At 38.1% G+C, this 17,125-nt stretch overlaps 1 protein-coding gene across 3 annotated transcripts in view; it reads left to right on the top strand.

Annotated features, from left to right (window-relative positions):
• Nucleotides 1-17,125, top strand: part of cdh4 (cadherin 4, type 1, R-cadherin (retinal)) — a 317,548-nt gene that overhangs the window by 255,555 nt on the left and 44,868 nt on the right. For all 3 annotated transcript variants that reach the window (XM_067432318.1, XM_067432320.1, XM_067432319.1), the window contains 2 exons: nucleotides 6,641-6,785; nucleotides 15,586-15,758. In XM_067432318.1, the coding sequence (XP_067288419.1) occupies nucleotides 6,641-6,785; nucleotides 15,586-15,758 (318 nt within the window). The remainder of the gene's footprint in view (nucleotides 1-6,640; nucleotides 6,786-15,585; nucleotides 15,759-17,125) is intronic.

Raw genomic sequence — 17,125 nt, forward strand, 5'->3', positions numbered from 1 at the left:
CAAACCTGATTGGCTCCAGAAAGCCATCAAAACAAGTGCAGTTGCCTTGTCAGCCTTTTTAGCTATCAAACACAGAACTACAGACTTTGTAAAGCTACTGCTTGTTAAGCAAAGTTTGCAGAAATCTTAAAATTCATACTTCATTGTGCAATTAAGTCTATTCAAACTGCTTTCAATGCATTAAAAACAAATCGTTTCGGACCTGCTGGCTGGCATCACTTGTTAAGAGTGCTTTTTTGTTTTGTTTTTGTGCTGCTATTCTGTTTATGTGGCTCTTTTTCTTATGAATAATGTGAAGAAGAAAAGCTAAAGACAAAGAAAAGAAACGCTTTGACACGTCAGGGTTTTTTTTCCAGTTAGTCAAACTGTCAATTAGACGAAGGTTCAGTAGCAACGCGCAGATGAGAGAGTGAGCTTGAGAGAGAGAGAAAGAAAGGGAGTGAAATAGTGTTGAATTGTCACAAGTGATGAGTATGCAACTCCCAATGCTTCATCTCAACTGGGGAATCAAATCAAACAGCGACCCTGCCCCCTTATGTTTCTGCCTGTCAACGCACCTCTGTCACAAGAGGGCTGCCAGCCAGCCTTCCTTCCGCCACATCTTCCCCTGACTGTCATTCACTCACACACTCCTAACACAACACATTGCTTTTGATTCTCATGGTTGTTCCTTACAATTATAACTGCCTCTTTATCTCGGCTGTTTTGCAGGAAGTGTCAATAGGCCCTTGGTACAGTATATATTTAGATCAGCTATAAAACGAGGTCTCCTCTGTTTGCGGCTCCCACTTTTGACTTATGCCTCCTTTTCTCTCTCACTCCTTCTCTTTTCTCTTAACTCTCTGGTCCATTGAGCAGTAGATGATGTGGCACCGTGCGTCTACCTATCAGTCTAAATTACGGCTAGGCTTGTCTCACCAGGTGTGTGCGTAAGTGTCTGCATATCTGAATAAGTCAGCACTCGCGGTGGTTAAGTCGGCGGCTGTGTGTGTGTGAGTGCATACATTTTCTAAACATAGTAAGCTGTCTATGGAGGCATGATTCTGTAGGCCGTCCCAAAAGGTAGGTAACTTAATTATGCTGTCTCTTAAGATATCTCGTTCGGGCCAAAATCAAAGGTGACACTGTATAAAGCCTCTATGGAAAAGGCAATGCCAGAATGCATTGTGACAAGCTCAGTGATTTTTATTTATTTATTTATTTATTTATTTATTTATTTATTATTAAAAAATAATAATATAAATTTAACATTGTATATATGTCATGTCTATAATTAATACTGGGCAACTGTTTAGGGTCGGTACAGTTTTGTAATATTTTTAAAAGAAGTCTCATCACCATCTCTTAAGCATTTATTTGATCAAAAATGCAGTAAAAACAGTACTTTTGTGAACTATTATTAGAATTTAACATAATAAAGATTATTTATTTCTGTGATGGCAAAGCTGAATTCTAGCCTTCAGTTTTACATGATCCTTCATAAATTTAAAATGATGATTTAGTGCTCAGTTGTTATCCATTATTATTAGGCTCAATTATTAATTATTATTGTCAGCATGATTCTCTTTTTTTAAGGAATATTTGATGATGGAAAGCATTTACTTGAAAGGAGAGCCTTTGTATCACTATAAATGTCTTCACTGTAAATTTTGATACATTTAATGAATAAACTGGAAAAAAAAAAGTGTAATAACATTTTAATAATTTTTCACAATATCACAATTATTACATTATTATTAGTATTTTGATCAAACATGCAACCTTGGTGAGCCTAAGAGACTACATTCAAAAACATTAAAATAATTTCCAACTTCAAATTTTATTTATTAATATCTACAGTGGGGCAAAAAAGTATTTAGTCAGCCACAAATTGTGCAAGTTCTCCCACTTAAAAAGATAATAGAGAGGCCTGTAATTTTCATCATAGGTACACTTTAACTATGAGAGAAAGAATGAGAAAGAAAATCCAGAAAATCACATTTTAAAGAATAATTCAGATTACTTACAAAAAAAGCAACATTTCTGGCTCTCACAGACCTATAACTTCTTTAAGAGGCTCCTATGTCCTCCACTCGTTAACTGTATTAATGACACCTGTTTGAACTTGTTATCAGTATAAAAGACACCTGTCCACAACCTCGAACAGTCTGACTCCAAACTCCACTATGGCCAAGACCAAAGAGCTGTCAAAGGAAACAAAATTGTAGACCTGCACCAGGATGGGAGGACTGAATCTGCAATAGGAAGCAGTTTGGTGTGAAGAAATCAACTGTGGGAGCAATTATTAGACAATGGAAGACATATAAGACCGCTGATAATCTCTCTCTATCTGGGGCTCCACACAAGATCTCACCCTGTGTGGTCAAAATGATCACAGGAACGGTGAGCAAAATCCCAGAACCACACGGGGGGACCTAGCGAATGACCTGCAGAGAGCTGGGACAAAAGTAACAAAAGCTACCATCAGTAACACACTGCGCCACCAAGGGCTCAAATCCTGCAGTGCCAGACGTGTCCCCTTGTTTAAGCCAGTAAATGCCCGGGCCCGTCTGAAGTTTGCTAGAGAGCCTTTGAATGATCCAGAAGAGGATTTGGAGAAATTTACTTTTTGGTAAAAACTCAACTTGTCGTGTTTGGAGGAGAAGATATGCTGAGTTACAGCCAAAGAACACCATACCTACTATGAAGCTTGGGAATGGAAATATCCTGCTTTGGGGCTGTTTTTCTGCAAAGGGACCAGGTCGACTTATCCGTGTAAAGGAAACAATGAATTGGGCCATGTATCGTGATATTTTGAGTAAAAACTTCCTTCCATCAGCAAGAGCATTGAAGATGAAACGTTGTTGGGTCTTTCATCATGACAATGATCCCAAACACCACCCGGGAAACTAAGCTTCTTAAAAAACATTTCAAGGTCCTGGAGTGGCCTAGCCAGTCTACAAATCTCAACTCCATAGAAAATCTTTGAAGGGAGATGAACATCTGTGTTGCCCAGTGACAAAAACATCACTGTTCTAGAGGAGATCTGCATGGAGGAATGGGCCAAACTACCAGCAACAGTGTGTAAAAACCTTGTGGAGACTTACAGAAAAGTTTGACCTCTGTTATTGCCAACAAAGGTTATGCAAAGTATTGAGATTAACTTTTGTTATTGACCAAATGCTTATTTTCTATCATAATTAGCAAATAAATTCTTTAAAAATGTGATTTTCTGGACTTTTTTCTTATTCTGTAATCCAAGTGTACCTATGATGAAAATTGCAGGCCTCTCATCTTTTTAAATGAGAGAACTTGCACAATTGGTGACTGACAAAAAATTTGTTTTCCCACAATAGGTTAAATTATGATTATGAAAAACGACACCCTGTGTCATTCATTCACTCTGTCATTTATTCTTTTATTGTTTATTTATTCATTGATGAGTAGTGTTTGTGTTTGACAAATAGGTTTCTATTTGTAATTTTTTTTTTTTTTTTTTTTTTTTGGCAGCAAAATATTGGCAGCAAGACAAAAGGTTTTGAAACAGAGCTAATGTGTATGATTCTGTGCGCGTATGAATGTAAATGCATGTTTACTTTCAGTTAGACACCGTTTGCAGTTAGTGAGTCAGGACGATAGGCGTAGGAGCACTGTAAAGGTTAAGTGGCCCCTCAGGTCTTAAGCGGCGGATCGCTTATACAGACCCTTTCGTTACTCAGCATAGCATGAGTATCAATATGACTCCTTTTATCTAAGAACTGCTCACAATTTGCACTAACTCAGGTTGTTCTAGTGCAGACAGCCCAGATTTATACTCATGGCTTTTCACATAGCATATGAGGAGGCCGATTCAATTTGAGCCTTCTTGAGTAGAAAACAATGCTTATTTATCGACAATCCCCCAGGAGTCAACCTGAGGTTAACAATAGCGATGGCTCATGATTAACAACAATTGTGTTAGCAATAGTGATGACTCCCCCATCATAGGAACCAACAGAGCAACCGGATGTTTAAGTCAACATGCAATGACAATTGACTAGATTTACTTTCATAATACTTAACAAAATGCTTTCAAACTGCTCTTATTGTGTAATATTCAGCAATGTCATTGAAAATATATATAATTAAAACTATACATTAGCATTCAAAAGTTTGGGGTCAGTGAGATTTAAAAAAAAAAAAAAAAAATCTGCTCACCAAGGCTACATTTACATTATCAAAAAGACAGTATACGCAGAACTATTATTACAATAAACAAAACTGGTTTATATCATATATTTTAATGGAGTGTCTATTTCCACCAAGTGCAAATAGCGTGCCTTGTTGGCAAGTGCTATTTGCACTAGCTCCACCTAACAATGCCTGATTGGGCCAGACAAGATTTAAAACAGAGAAGTATAAATTGGGCGTAAGGCTCAAGGATCTTTTGACGCCATCTACTCGGGTTCAAATCCACCTTTTGCCAAGCTCACTCTTCTCCCTTTTCCCATCACATATCACATTGGCATTTACTTTCAGTAAAAATCAAGAAAAGTTCTAAAAGTAGAAATACATTTCCTAATGCTTCTATTGCTCTCCCCTTTTTTGTAAGTCGCTTTGGATAAAAGCGTCTGCTAAATGATTAAATGTAAATGTAATGAAATTTAATAATAATAAAAGCATTTATTTGGTAGGGGTAGGTGTATGGAGGGCTTTATTGTCCCATTAAGGCGGCATCCATTTAATAATTTGAATAAATATAATTATTTACACTCTATGGTATTGCTGCATGTTAATTTATGACAATACTGAGGTGGAAATTGTATGTATCAGGCATTTTGTGGAAACAGTGATACGTTTTTGGGGGATCCTGATCAATAGAAAGTTCAAAACAACATTTAACATTATAAATGTATTTACTGTCACTTTTGATAAATTTAACACATCCTTTCTAAATAAAAGTATTCATTTATTTTTCTTTTGAATCTTACTGACCCCAAACTTTTAAACGGGAATGAAATAATGTGTTCTGCCACTTTATCTGACAGAATAGTGGAGAAGTTTTTTTATGTTGACATAAACCATTGGATTTTTGATGAATTTATAAAAAATTTGTTCACCCTGCATTATGTAAATTCCCTTTTAAGTCTTTCTCAAAGTTTCTTCATGATTGGCCCAGAACTGTTAGAACCTACAAATGATAAACAAGCTCAGTTGTCTCATTAAAACGAGGAAAGTTTACTAGCAGTATTGATTTGTGTTTTATTCAAAAACAAGTCTTTGAAGTAATGACTATTTTGAGAATATTAATGATTAATGCTGTAAGATAAGACTAAAAAAAAAGCTTAGGAAATACTGCCCTATACTAAAGATAAGCATGGTGAATATGCTGCAGGCAGGACACTGAGTCTCTATATCTAGTTTCCGATCGTTTTGAGTATCCAGCAGTTTTTCTTGACTGCCCACAAGTCTCCCACCACTAGAGTGTGTTGCAGAATTTAAGAGCTGATGGCTTTGACACAGTGGCAAGAGAAGAAAATAAACAAAGGGATAAAGAACTAGAGGAGGATTTTCAGTTTCTCTGCCCATCTCTCTCTCTCTCTCTGTCGCTCCGTCTCTGTGTTTCGGTTCTGTCAGCTAGCATGTTAATAATGCCATTAAGCCACACATTTGCAGTCTGCACGCTCTCATGGGTCGACAGATCAAAGATCCAGTGTCTCAGCCACTAACAACAGACAATCTCACACATATCTACATGCTCTCACACACACAAAACCAACCCATGCAGAATGCTAAGCACAGCAGCTGAGGAAACAGATTTTCCTGTTGTGTGTCTTTATTTATTTGTTCACCTGACAGTTAGTTTTGCCATGCACAACAAAAACCTGTCGTCTTGGGCAATATTAAATGAGAGCTTTTGTCGGCAGGTGTCGTATTACTGCAGAAATGCATATAGAATCTCGATGTTCTTGTGTATAACGCATGGAGCAATGCAGCCCTCTTATTTGGGATGTAATTCCGGTGAGGGATTTTAGGATAATAGTTTTATTTAGTGCGTGTGCATGTAATTCTGTAGTGAATAAATTCTAAGAAGAGAATTTGGAGTTAATCCAGCCTTAAACCTTTCCTCTATCCCTCTCTTTTTTCGCTCTCGGGCTCTTTCTTGCGCTATCTCTTGCTCTTTTGTTTTTCTTTTACCCCTCCCTTATCCTGTTTCCCCTGAGAATGCTCTATCACTAAAATATTTTTTTATAAGGGGTTGTTTATCTGAATTAAAGAAAGCTTTATCTTGCCTTGTGCATTTTTTTTTTTTTTTCAGAGATCTAACCAAAATAGGCGTGGGTTTTATTTATTTATTTATTTGCTTATTTATTTTTCTGAAGCTAAACTCCATCTCATACTCTCTTTCTCTGGAAGTCCTCACTGAATTATAACTCATGGATTTCAGATAGGAACAAGGCAACACCATCCCAACGGATCCCATATCTAACATCTATGAAATATGAATGTAATTTCCATTCAGTGCCTCCGCCAAGTACGCTGAGATCTTTAATGCCTCTGAGTTTCTTAAACCCGATTTAATAGCAGTGCTGTGCTTTCCAGAGAAGCCTCTGCATAGCTGAAGTTATTGGTGAATTATGATTTGTTAATTAATGTGCTTTTATTGTTGTCTCATCCACAGCTCAGAGCCCATGCAGTGGATATTAACGGGAACCAAATGGAGCCTCCTATTGATCTGTACATTTATGTCATTGACATGAATGACAACAGACCCGAGTTTAAGAACCAGGTCTACAACGGATCAGTCGCTGAATGGTCCAAACCTGGTACGTATCCACAATATAGGTCACAGCAGTGATTATACTCTTGATGATGATGTGTTTAGTTCATAATTTAATTTCATATGCCATCAAGGAAAAGCATAAGGTAATCATAAATTGACAAGGATGATGGAATAATTGTAGTGAATTATTAGCAACAACATTGATGTTGCAATACTGGTAATGAAAACGACATCAGCTTATGGCATCACTTTATACAGAGGTGTAATATACAGTACATTATTTGGTAATAATATATTAATGTTATACATACACAAACTCTTTATATTATACTGTGTCCAAGTATAACTTGGACATAGTCTCCTCTGATAACAAACCACTTTGTATTGTGACAACACTATGTATTAGTGTTTTCACAATACCAAAATGATGACTTCGATACGATACCAGACTAAAATACCTCGATACCGATACTAAATCGATACCATATATCACACAGAATATGAGGTCTGGCTTAAGACCTGCACGGCTCTAATTACCTCAACTGAATACTAAAAACAGATCCGACTGTGTTTACCTGAATACTCGCCAGGCCGTGCATTTTTTCATATTTCTGACCATTCAATGCCAAACAATAATCCGTGAAAGAACTGAATCGCATGCTGTCTGATCGCATGCTGTCAGAGTCTGGTGGCGCGAGCACGCCCCGCGCCACGCTTTTTTTCTTACGCGCGCATATTTCTGTTGCTTTCTTTGTCATGTATATATTTAAAGGCCCCGTTCTTCTCGATTCCATCTTTCAAACTTTAGTTAGTGTGCAATGTTGCTGTTAGAGCATAAATAATACCTGTAAAATTATAAAGCTCAAAGTTCAATGCCAAGCAAGATATTTTATTTAACAGAAGTTCCCTTTCAAAGCCTACAGCAAACGGCCGGTTTGGACTACAGCAGGAAGTGCAGGGATGTAATGACGTCACTAGAACCGTTTGTTGACTAACCCTCCGCCCACAAGAACACACAAAAAAGGGGGTCTTGTTCCTCTCCCACGTGGAGAAGAGCGCGCATTCAGCGCTTGCATCTCCCCATTATGGTAAGAGGTGGGACCTTTCCGGGCAAAGTGTGCCGTAAAGCTGCTGTCCAATCACAACACGGGAAGCACTGGCCCAATCAGAGCTCATTACGTGTTTCTGAAGGAGGGACTTCATAGAACAAGGAAATCATCAGGCCGTTTTTAGGACAGAGAAAACAGTGCTGTACAGATAAGTAAATTGTGTGAAAAATACTGTGTTTTTTACACGCGAAACATGAACTCATGTTATATTGCACACTGTAAACATAATCAAAGCTTCGAAAACATGCGAAGAACGGGACCTTTAACTCTTCTACTTCCAATGTTTAGTGAACAGTGAAAGCAGAGCTCTGCACACACGTCCTGACACCTGCTGTCACACATCGACGAAAATTAAGAAATACAGCTCATATTAGTGCTGTCCTCCTTAAAGTACCAGTACTAACAAAATTTCATATCGTAACGTTTGTAATAGCAGGGTATCGCAATACTTTTCTAGTACCGGTATACTAGAATATGCGCATATATATATATATATTATTATTATTATTATATTATTATTATTATATATATATATTATATATATATATAATACTTTATATATATATATATATATATATATATAAAGTATGGAAAGTAGTTTGTTATCAGAGAAGACTGTGTCCAAGTTATGTTTTTCAGAAATGTACATATACAAAGCACCAAAGCACTCAATTAGCAACCAATGCCTTTACATCACGAAAAACCTGGAAAAAATTGTCCCTGACCTGGAACAGCAACAGAAGTTACATTATAACCTCATTAGATATGCTTTTACTAGCGCTGTTAGTGTCAGTGAATGGGTAATACCCTTAACTGTTTTAAAAAAAAGATATTGCAGTGGACATTTACACAGATTTTTCATTATGAATAACATAGGACTCTCTCTCACACACACACAAAACTCTACTCTATATAATACAGTAAGCTTCAATGAACCATATCAATGGGAAAAAAACATGTTTATGTTGCTAATAGTGGTTGCTAAGGGTGTTGTGTAGTGATACATAGAACCGATGAGTGAAGTGGTCATGGCCGTGTTTTAGTGTGAATAAAGCTCAGCTATTGACCAATCAGGATCATTGACTGGAACTAACTGTTTAATAATTAGCAATATGGGGGTGGGGGGGGGGGTGGGGGGATATATATATGCATATATATATGCCTCTTTCTACGAACGCTTCTCTCTGCTGTTTGAACCACTGTTGTGTCTAACAAACACAGGTTCAGATTCTTCCTTTATTCTCCACCTCTTCGGTTTGTTAGGCATCAGAGTCGACTGGCTGAGCAGTGAAAGCATAGACTGAGTCAGATTGTGTCCAACTCTTGTAATGTTCCGGCCCAGAAAGCTTGCCTCTGAGGAAAAAACTTTAGTCTTTATTTTGTTGAGCTCTCCTCAAAGAAAACTTGATTCTCTTGGGAATTTATAAACAAAGAGGAAAAAAGAGCAGCACAATATTTTTTGTTTCCCTTCAGTAGAGCGTGGGTCTGCTCTACGCTAAACAAGCACTGTAAATTATCCATAGAAAACGGACGTGTTACAGGCTGTTCCATTTTCCCTGTGCTGTCCATGCTGACATTCTCTGTGCTGTATGTGAATTAAATACATGAAGTCCTGGTGAATTCAGGCTAAACTCCGCTCTCGGCCCTCATGAGACCATGGTTAATCTCATTGCCTTGAAAATGGCAATGCCAATATTGCCTGTTGATCTTCTGCGATCACAAGGATTTAATCACAGCAGATGTTTTGTATATTTTAAACGTGAACGTTGAAGGAACATGTTTATCAGTTTAACTCACCAAGGGAAGCTTAGACCAAACAGATGCTCATATCAGAGTGTCTCTGAAGTATTACAGCGGATTTTCCATCAGCCCCTGCACTACAGGCCACGTTCAAAGAGGAGCATGCAGGGAAGTATCCTTATCACCAGCCACAGATGTATGTGAACTTATCAGATCAATTCAACAGAGGGATCCAACTTTAAAATGATACATTACTGATTTCAGTGCCAACGAAATACCTATTTGGAGGAGTAGACACATGGAGTAATTGAATTGTGTTCATTACTGCCTAAACACAAATAATCACTGTCATTACTGTGCAGTAAGAAGACTGATCCAATTTAAGTTTAATCAGATCCATCTTTGATTCAGACCTGGATCACATTTAACTGTTTAGTATGAATCCAGCCTTTTTTTCCACAAGTGATGATTCATTGGCAAACAAAAATTGTAGTAAAAAATTAAGTTTAAATTATGTCAGGTCAATTCAGCTTTTATTTTCATTAAAATTGTGAAATTGTGGTTTTCTTACAGATCCTGAAGGTAATTGACATAAAACTATTTTCAGTTTTGTTGAAAACTGTTGATTCTGTCAACTTTATTAATTCATGTTTCCGATTTTATGTTTCTTAACTTAAGTTCTGTCCTACATTTAACTATTTGCTCTAAAATACTTTCGCAATAGGAAAATGTGCCGTGACAATATATGGAAATTATGAGATATTAAATAAATACCAGTATATAACATGAATGTATGCGATCAGTGTATTCAGATAGAAATACATTTATACATGTAATGTACAACTAGCAAAATATAGGAGTCCTCATAAATATTTTTGGGGGAATTATCCCATTTTAGAAACAATGAAGCAGTTAAGGCTGATTTGAGTTCTCACATTCTCAAAGAAATAGAAAGTTTTCCTGTACTTTTCACAGTAATTAACCATAATTCTCACTTTTTTTCCTCTATACCCTGTAAAAAATGTGCATGCCAAAAAGTCAGCAGCACCACACAATGACAGTGTTTAAAAAACTCATATCCGCGAGCTTGAGGAACTGCTGTAGCCAATTATCCGTTGAAATTATTTCTTTTCTTTCTTTTTTTCCTGCCATCTCCAAACTATTCTCTCTTGTTTTGCATTTTACTGGCCTCCAAAATCAACATTGATCCTGCCTCGTATTTTAGTCGCATGAATCCTTGTTTACTTTCCTTTCTCTTCTCCCACCTAAATAACCAGTGACAAGGGGATATTTTTGCTGTCTGTTGCAAAGAAAAACAAGCCAAAGCAAAAGAGCGGCACAACTAGAACATTTTATTTTCACACTTCCAGCTCACACAACCGATAAGAAAATTTGCTAACGGTGGACGATAGGACGCTACTTGACGTTCAGCCTCAGACAGCTGGCCATGGGGGTTAATTAGGCCCTGACGTCCGCACACGAGAGAGGAGAAGAGAGAGTAAAAGCGAGCGCTGAGAGGAGAGAGGAATGTTTCAATCAGTTTAATGGACTTAAAGTAGGCGCCTGCCTCTGGCTCTTTTTAGCAGGAAAAGTCATTTGCCTCTTCATAGTCCTCAAAGGACTCCATATGGCTACGGCCCTGACAAAACAGATTTGCTTTGAAAGCCTCACCGTGAGGGTGGTGTGAGACAGTGCTGAGTGTAATCTGCAGTGGAAAACGGAGTGATAACAGCTTGGAGGACTGGTTTAGTCTGGCTAGCAGCTTGTCTCGGATGGACAGCCATGTATAGAGAGCTTTTTATGTCGTATTTTCAATGTAAGCACGTTGTGATCTAGCTGTACCGTAAGCAATTGAAAATTGCAACAGAGAGGCGGCGAGATGGATTTTGGCTGTTAGTGTTCGAAAGAATACTTATTTTCGCATCAGACAGCCTTAAAACGGGGAAAGATTGGAAAAGATGAGTTGCTTTTAACCGAGTTGCCGCTACAAGGGTCAGTTTCTATTCTGAGCCTGGTTTTGTTAAACTTGTTAAAACTAATGACTCCCCAATTTCTTATATACCTGTGAAAGAGAGAGGCTCCCGACCAGCACGCGTCTAATGAAAGGAGGAATTTTGAGCTTCAGTGGTTTAAGTCGAAAAGCAATTACAGCATTGAATTAGTTTTCAAATTAAAAAGCAATTGAAAAGGCCCAGGGGTTAACTGTTTCCTGCTTGGTCATCTCTCTCACTTTTACACATAAAGAACATTTAATCCCGTTACAGAATGGCACTCATTGAAAATTGAAGCAGACAGAGTTGACATGCAACTCTTTTGTCTTCTTCATCCCTTCTCATGTGCTCGCTCACTCTCTGGTTGTTCAAAAATTGATGTAGCCCTATCAGAAGAGGGCTTAATTGTTTTTCTTCTCCCTTCGCTCATTTCTTCCTTTTCCTCTTTCTCATGGGGCGTAGTGACAGATTCTGCTCTGAAACTTAATGAACTTTGAAATGGAACTCTCAGCCACAATTATCCCCTCGTAGGTGTGTTGTCACAAAATGATGGCACTATCTGCACACAATTACAGCTAGGCCAGAGAAACGGTCAAACGCGTGCGGTCTCGCGCGTGGCTAAACGTGCGGCCACTCCCCTCGGACCAGCTTTCTGGGTCGCCGTGGCCATTAATATTAAATGACAGAAGTGACCGGAACACGGGAGCGACAGAATGACATTAACGCGGAATGACAGGGTGACATTTTGCCCACGTCGCAAGGAGGTTTATCCTCTGTTTCTCTATTTGGAGGCCCCTAATTGCTCGCTCACATTTGAGATGGTGTGAGACAAGCTCTCAGAAATCGATAAACATGTTTTGGGGGCTAAAGGCCAGACGGACCCCCACCCGTACCATCCGACACATGACACCTCACACTCACGCAAACACATTTCACACTGATTTCTGTTTTTAACACGCAACTTAGAACAAATAGCTTTTTTGTCTTTGTTTGTTTTTTGTCCTTTTGTCAAATTATAATTATTCATTTAAACTGTTTTATTTGCACTAATTAACTAAATAATTAAAATGTGTCAAAACAAAATTTGTTCACATTTTATTTCTTAAATTTGAGACAAATATAAACAAAATACATCATATTATATGCAGTGTGCTGTGTTATAGCAACAACATACAGTCATGATATATATATATATATATATATATATATATATATATATATATATATATATATATATACCAATCAGGCATAACATAATGACCACTTACGTGAAGTGAATAATCTTTTTAATATCTAGAGTGGGATATATTATGAACATTTTGTCCTCAAAGTTGATGTGTTAGAAAGAGGGAAAATGGGCAAGCGTAGGGATTTGAGTGAATTGGGGTCAGATCATCTCCTAAACTGCAGCTCTTGTGGGGTGTTCCCAGTCTGCAGTGGTCAGTATCTATTAAAAATGGTCCAAGGAAGAATAAGTAGTGAACCAGCAACAGGGTTATGGGCGGCCAAAGCACATTGATGCACGTGGGGAGTGAAGGCTGCCCGTGTGATTCTATCAAAAATACGAGCTACTAGGGCTGGGTAAAAATATCGATTCATCAATGCATTGCAATTATTTGTTTCTCAATTCAATATCGATTCATCATATGAATCGATTCAGCCAACTGGACAGTGGCCAGAATCAACGCCGGCCGCCACATATTGCATTTCATCATAATTTTTTTTAACGCTATTTAAAACACGTATGCAGCGTATTCATTCAGCTGCATTTCCTTTCCCTTCTCTCTCTTCCTCTCTCTCTCTCTCTCTCTCTCTCTCTCTCTCTCTCTCTCTCTCTCTCTCTCTCTCTCACGGTTCATTGCATTTGATCGTTGTTGCGACATGCGTTCATCTCGTGACAACACGCGCGGTCACTTAGATTACAGGGCTCTCAATAGTTGTAAACAAAACAGCACTCTCAATACATTTGAATGGCTTAAGTGGACAGACAACAGCTTTACTACACTATACAGTTATTTGCTTTCGAATGCACATTTTGTGCTTCTGTTTACTTTTAATTTAAAACTTGAATGTATAGGAAAAAATAAATACTTTCGACTACTTAGTTACATGCACTTTAGAAGTGTTAATAAAGCGCCAGTTTGTTACAGTTGTGGTTTGTATTCAACACGTACAATATTGTACAGTTTGTTCAGCTAAATAAACCATGGAAACATGCTGGGGTCAATTTGTTCTTAAACATTGATAATACTGCACACATTATTTACTTGATTCCCGTAAATAACTTATAATTACTTGTGTATTTACTTATTAATGAATCAATATCGAAGCTAATAAATCGAAATTGAATCAAAACCTCAAGAATCGAAATCGAATCGAATTGTGAAATTCCTAACAATACCCAACCCTACGAGCTACTGTAGCTCAGATTCCTCAAGAAGTCAATGCTGGTTCTGATATAAAGGTGTCAGAATACACAGTGCATCGCAGTTTGTTGCATATGGGGCTGCATAGCTGTAGCCCAGTCAGGGTGCCCATGCTGACCCCTGTCCAACGGCAAAAGCACCAACAGTGGGCACGTGAGCATCAGAACTGAACCACGCCGCAATGGAAGAAGGTGGCCTGGTCTGATGAATCATTTTCTTTTACATCAAATGGATGGCCGAGTGCGTGTTCGTCACTTAGGATGCACCAGGATGCCCTATGGGAAGAAGGCAAGTCGACGGAGAAGTCGACTGTGAAACCTTGGGTCCTGCCATCCATGTGGATGTTAGTTTGATTCATACCACCTTAGCATTGTTTCAGACCAGGTTCTTTCTTTCATGGAAACAGTATTCTCTGGTGGCTGTGGCCTCTTTCAGCAGGATAATGCGTCCTGCTGCAAAGCAAAAATGGTTCAGCAATGGTTTGAGGAGCACTACAACGAGTTTAAAGTGTTGACTTGGCTTCCAAATTCCCCAGATCTCAATCCAATCGATCTTCTGTGGGATGTGCTGAACAAACAAGTCCGATCCGTGGAGGCCCCACCTCACAACTTACAGGACTTAAAGAATCTGCTGCATCTCCAACATCTTGGTGCCAGATCCCAAAGCACACCTCCAGGGGTCTAGCGGAGTCCATGCCTCGAAGGGTCAGGGCTGTTTTGGCAGCAAAAGCAAGACCAACAAAATATTAGGATAATAATGTTATGCCTGATCGGTGTATATAGTGATTTAATTCTAAATATATATATATATATATATATATATATATATATATATATATATATATATATATATACACTTTATATATACACATTATCATATAATTAATATATATATTTTTATTTATTTATTATTTATATAATTTATTAAATGTATTATTATTAATATTTTTTAATTAAATATTGAGTATGTAATATTTAAATAAATATCACATATAAGTTGTACTATCTAGTACTAAAGTAAATTAGTAGTATTAGTAGTATTTTTAATAGTCATTTAAATGAGTTTATCATTTTTTTTTCATATTTTTGACAGGTAAATTTGTTTAGTTGTCCGTAATGTGTTCTGTTTGTCTTGTCTTCATTATTATTGACAAAAATACAAACCATCAAAAAACTTCAAATAATAATAACTTCAATAAACTTCTTTATATTAGTATTTTCGTTTCGAGTTTAACTCAGCTATGGCAGGCCTGAGTGATAACGAATGTGATGGAGGCGAGAGAGGCAGACGGACCCTCATTACCGAGCAGATTTTGCATGGAGAGCAGAATCAGGGCTGATGAAGATGAGACAGCTTAGGTGAGAGGCCGTGGGATCAGATGTGACGTTTGGACATTGCTCTGACACAGCAGCTCACAAATTTTGAATCACTGATCAAATAACCACCGCTTGCGTGCGCGCGTGTGTGTTTTTACAGCGACTCGGACAAACAAGCACAGCTGCTTTGTGACAGAAGCTGAGCGATTATGCATGCGTTAGTGTTTTGATTCACGCTTGTTTACCTCTCTTCCTCTGCAGGCACTTCTGTAATGCAGGTAACAGCCTTTGACGCCGACGACAGCACCACAGCGAACGGGCTGGTGCACTATCGCATCCTGAGCCAAACGCCACACATCCCCATTCCTAACATGTTTACTATTAATGGAGCCACGGGAGAGATCAGCACCATCGCTTCAGGCATCGACAGAGAGGTTAGTTTAGTCTCTGGTTTTGACATACAAGAATGTGACGTGCACCTTGCCATTCCAGGAATGTTTGTCCTGGCCTCCCTTTTTTGCCCACGTTCTGACATCATTAGTTCTCAGCTGTGGTTTGTCTGAGCATGCTTGTTGCGGATGGTCCCTCGTCTTCAGCATTCTGAAGAGACACTCTTGCACTATTACAAACAGCTTTTAGAATCAACATAATGATCAGCCTGTCCTTTGAGGTGTCTGTGACCTTTTCAAGTTGAGCAGATATCTGCCCTCCCAGAACACCCCATCAGTGCAGGACAACAGCTTCAATGACTAGGATGCTGAAAATGCTGCAAATATCATGGCTGAATTTCAGTTCACATACTGTCCTATGCAGTATGCTGGGTAAGGATCAGTGCGTTCCGAATCATTGTGTACTAGCATACTGTGGTAAAGGTATTTCAAAAAGACTGCAAAAGGTCTTTCTGCATTCTTTTTGGGCTAATATCTCAGACACACCCCATGCCCTATGAAAAATGATGTTCTGAAAATTTGCTTATGTCATTACAAACCTGTATGACTTTCTTCTGTAAAAAAGAAGGCTGGGTATTGACACAGATTTCACGATTCAATTCAATTTCCATTTACAAGATTTGATTAAATTATTTTCAGATTTCAATTTGTTTCGATTCAATATCAATTATTGTGTGTATGTATATATATATATATATATATATATATATATATATATATATATATATAAATGGACTGCATTTATATAGCGCTTTTATCCAAAGCTCTTTACATTTTTGCCTCACATTCACCCATTCATACACCGACGGCGACGTCAGCCATGTAAGGCGCCATCCAGCTCATCGGGAGCAGCTGGGGTTAGGTGTCTTGCTCATGGACACTTTGACACTTGGTCAGGTGGAACCGGGGATTGAACCACCAACCTTCTGGTTTGTAGACAACCTACAGGAACCACTGAGCCACTGCCGCCCCGGCATAATATGACACAGTACATAGCAAATGTTTTTAAAGGGAAAAAAAACTCTACACATGGCCGTAAATATACGTGCTCCTCACGCGAGATACTAGCCGGACTCTTTGTTTATGTATACAGATGTGAGCAAAGACATGCTTGAATTTCCCACAGAAATCCACCATACCACTCACATGACAAATTAGTCAAAAAGTTTGAAAACCACTGGTCTAATATTTACTCTTATTTTATCTTTTTCACCAGTTCCTTTTTACAGGTTTGGAACGACATGATTTAAAAAGATGCTACAGCAAAAAAAAAAAAAAACGTATTACCCTCAAAGCGTATCTCGGCACCTGCCATTATTTCCTACTTTATTAAAGTATTTGCTTAGGCTAGA

This window comes from Pseudorasbora parva, chromosome 22 (assembly GCF_024679245.1).
Source record: "Pseudorasbora parva isolate DD20220531a chromosome 22, ASM2467924v1, whole genome shotgun sequence".
NCBI lineage: Eukaryota > Metazoa > Chordata > Actinopteri > Cypriniformes > Gobionidae > Pseudorasbora > Pseudorasbora parva.